General features: G+C 54.4%; 1 protein-coding gene across 1 annotated transcript in view; it reads right to left on the bottom strand.

The window, feature by feature from the left end:
- Window positions 1–738: 738 nt before the first annotated feature.
- Window positions 739–2,387, bottom strand: part of RAC2 (ras-related C3 botulinum toxin substrate 2 (rho family, small GTP binding protein Rac2)) — a 20,688-nt gene continuing 19,039 nt past the window's right edge. The window contains exons 6-7 of the mRNA XM_011964289.1: window positions 2,142–2,274; window positions 739–1,510 (exon numbers count right to left, since the gene is read on the bottom strand). Of these exons, the coding sequence (XP_011819679.1) occupies window positions 2,144–2,274 (131 nt within the window). The 3' untranslated portion in view covers window positions 739–1,510; window positions 2,142–2,143. The remainder of the gene's footprint in view (window positions 1,511–2,141; window positions 2,275–2,387) is intronic.

The following is a 2,387-nucleotide window of genomic DNA, read 5'->3' as shown; positions in this document are numbered from 1 at the left end:
GCTGGATCCCCGGCACCTAGAACAGTGCCTGGCACAGAAGAGGTGCTCAGTAAATGTGTGTTTGATGAATGAATGAGAAGTTGAGATAGAGGAGAGTAATTGTCCGCAGGAGGGGGAGGTCTGGCACCTCCCCAGACCTTAGCAAGCCCTGTGATGGGACTGACTGTGCAGGCACTGTTGTGCTCACGTGTGAACTTCTTAAATCCTCACAACAACTCCGCGTCTCTTTTAAAGAAACTTCCCCTTTGCTTAGCACCTGCGGGGTCCAGCGCTGCTTCTTTTCACTGCTGAAATGAACACTTTCCCATGACCTCCAGTAGGGGAGGCTGAGGGTTTCTGGCCCAAATTCCCGCCAGGCTCTCAGCCCACTTTGTAACTCAGCCTCCCTCCCTGGCACACACGCTTTCACTGGGGTTGCTGCAGTTCTATTCTGTCATGGCGTATGGTCCAGGCCTGGCCAATCAGAGCATAGCACCACACCACTCTGACAAATACGATTGGTTGAAAGGGGGCCCAGGACCTAAGCTGGTCCAATCACAGTAAACCTTAGTTAGAACTTTGCCTGGGAGAGACATTTGCTCTTGTTGGCTGAACTTGAACTCGGAAGGATGAAGCCCTAAATCACCTGCCTGAGAATGAACCAGGCAGCAGAAGGCAGAGCCCAGAGCTAAACAAGCCTTGATGACATCATTTGAATCCCTTGATCAAGCTGCACCTGAAATCATGATATCTCCCAACTTGAATCAATAAATTTATTTTCTGCTTAAGCAGGTTGAGTTGGGCTTTCTATTTGCAATAGCAAAAGTCCTGACTGGCAAGGTTTAAAAGTTTGAAGACTCTCACAGGTACGTGCAGCTCAGGATCCTGTGAGTGGAGCAGAAAGTCTTAAGAAATGGCAGGGGCCAGTTGAACCCAGATTTTCCATTGGCTGAGCAGATACCCCCAGAGACGTAGAAAATTCGATTTGTTTTATGTTGTCCCAAAAGAGGAGAACTGAGGCCAGAGGAGCACACTTCTGAGACACTCATTTTTGCTGGGTAGAGGAACTCTCTGAAAAGCAGGACCATCGATATTAGAGCAGCCAGCCTCAGGAGGGAGTAAGAGTCCCATCCGTGAAGGTACACAGTTGTGGCAGCAACCATCTGGCCTGCAGTTTCCAGAGGGGAGTCAGGCATGGGGTGGGACTGGAATGAACGGGTAGGTGCTGCCATACGCGGCGGCAGCTGGTACTGATGGCAGGAACACGGGGGTGGCTTAATGGGTCCTGGGGCTCCCCTCTGGCTCTCAGGAAGGCAGGAGCATGAGGGGCTTGGAATGCAGCACCTGCAAATTCACACCTTCCTGGCCTCAGGAGGCCTCCAGTACAGAAAAGACCATCAACGAAGCTCTGCAGCCATCTGCTAAGAAATGCCACAGGGAGGGGACAGCGTGGCCAGTCGGGGTGCCATCAGGCTTTGGGTGGGGATCCTGGAGGATCATACCCATCTAGGTGGGAGCGCTGGGGTGCAACCTGGAAGGAAGATAAGCAGGGAAAGAGAATTTGGGGACATGCAGAATCCACAACTCTCGCCTTCCTGGCTCACAGCTCGTTCCCACCTCCAGGCCTTTGCCCAAGGTTTGACTCCCAACAGGACTGCTAATGCTCTCTCCTCACCTCACCAGTCCTCTCTGTCCTCTGGTCCCACACCTCCAGGAGGCCTTGTGGGCTGCCTCCAACTCATTGGTACCCCACCATCTGCCCCCTAGGTCTCATAGCTCAGTCTCTCCCACCTCCACCCACATATGTGCGTGCAGGATCTCCCTGGCTCGACTGGGCTCTCCTAGGGCCAGGGACCAAGGCATCTTTTCCATCACCTCCTGCAGGAATGGGCAGAGTGGGGGCTCCGTGACACCCACTCCCTGGCCCGGGAGTAGGGGGTTACCAGGCATTCATTCATACCTTGGGCCTTGCCTCTGGAAGATGAGCTCCAGAGAGTGAGACTGGCCCAGACAAATAACAAGTAGGCTGGAGAAACTGAGGCTACCTCCATACCCACCTTCTTTCTGTCCTGGCCTAAATGCCACTCACAGTGAACCAAAGGCCACTGCTCAGCCAGGGCCTGCTATGTGTGGGAGTTGGGCACTAGAAGGGGGACTGTTACCCCTAGAGGAGGCTGCAGGCGCGCTTCTGCTGCCGTGTGGGCTGAGGGCACAGCACGGCCCGGATGGCTTCGTCAAACACGGTTTTCAGGCCTCTCTGGGTGAGGGCTGAGCACTCCAGATATTTCACCGAGTCTGGTTGGGGAGATGGACAGGAGAGCCAAGGCTTAAGTCGGAGGGACTCTAGGCCAACACGCCTCCCATGCCACACGCCCCTCCGACGCCATACAATCCCTCCCACAGCATAC

The sequence above is a fragment of the Colobus angolensis genome, unplaced genomic scaffold (assembly GCF_000951035.1).
Source record: "Colobus angolensis palliatus isolate OR3802 unplaced genomic scaffold, Cang.pa_1.0 Scaffold65, whole genome shotgun sequence".
Classification (NCBI taxonomy): Eukaryota; Metazoa; Chordata; class Mammalia; order Primates; family Cercopithecidae; genus Colobus; species Colobus angolensis.
The sequence above is the reverse complement of the archived record's forward strand: the minus strand, read 5'-3'. Positions and strand labels throughout refer to the sequence as shown.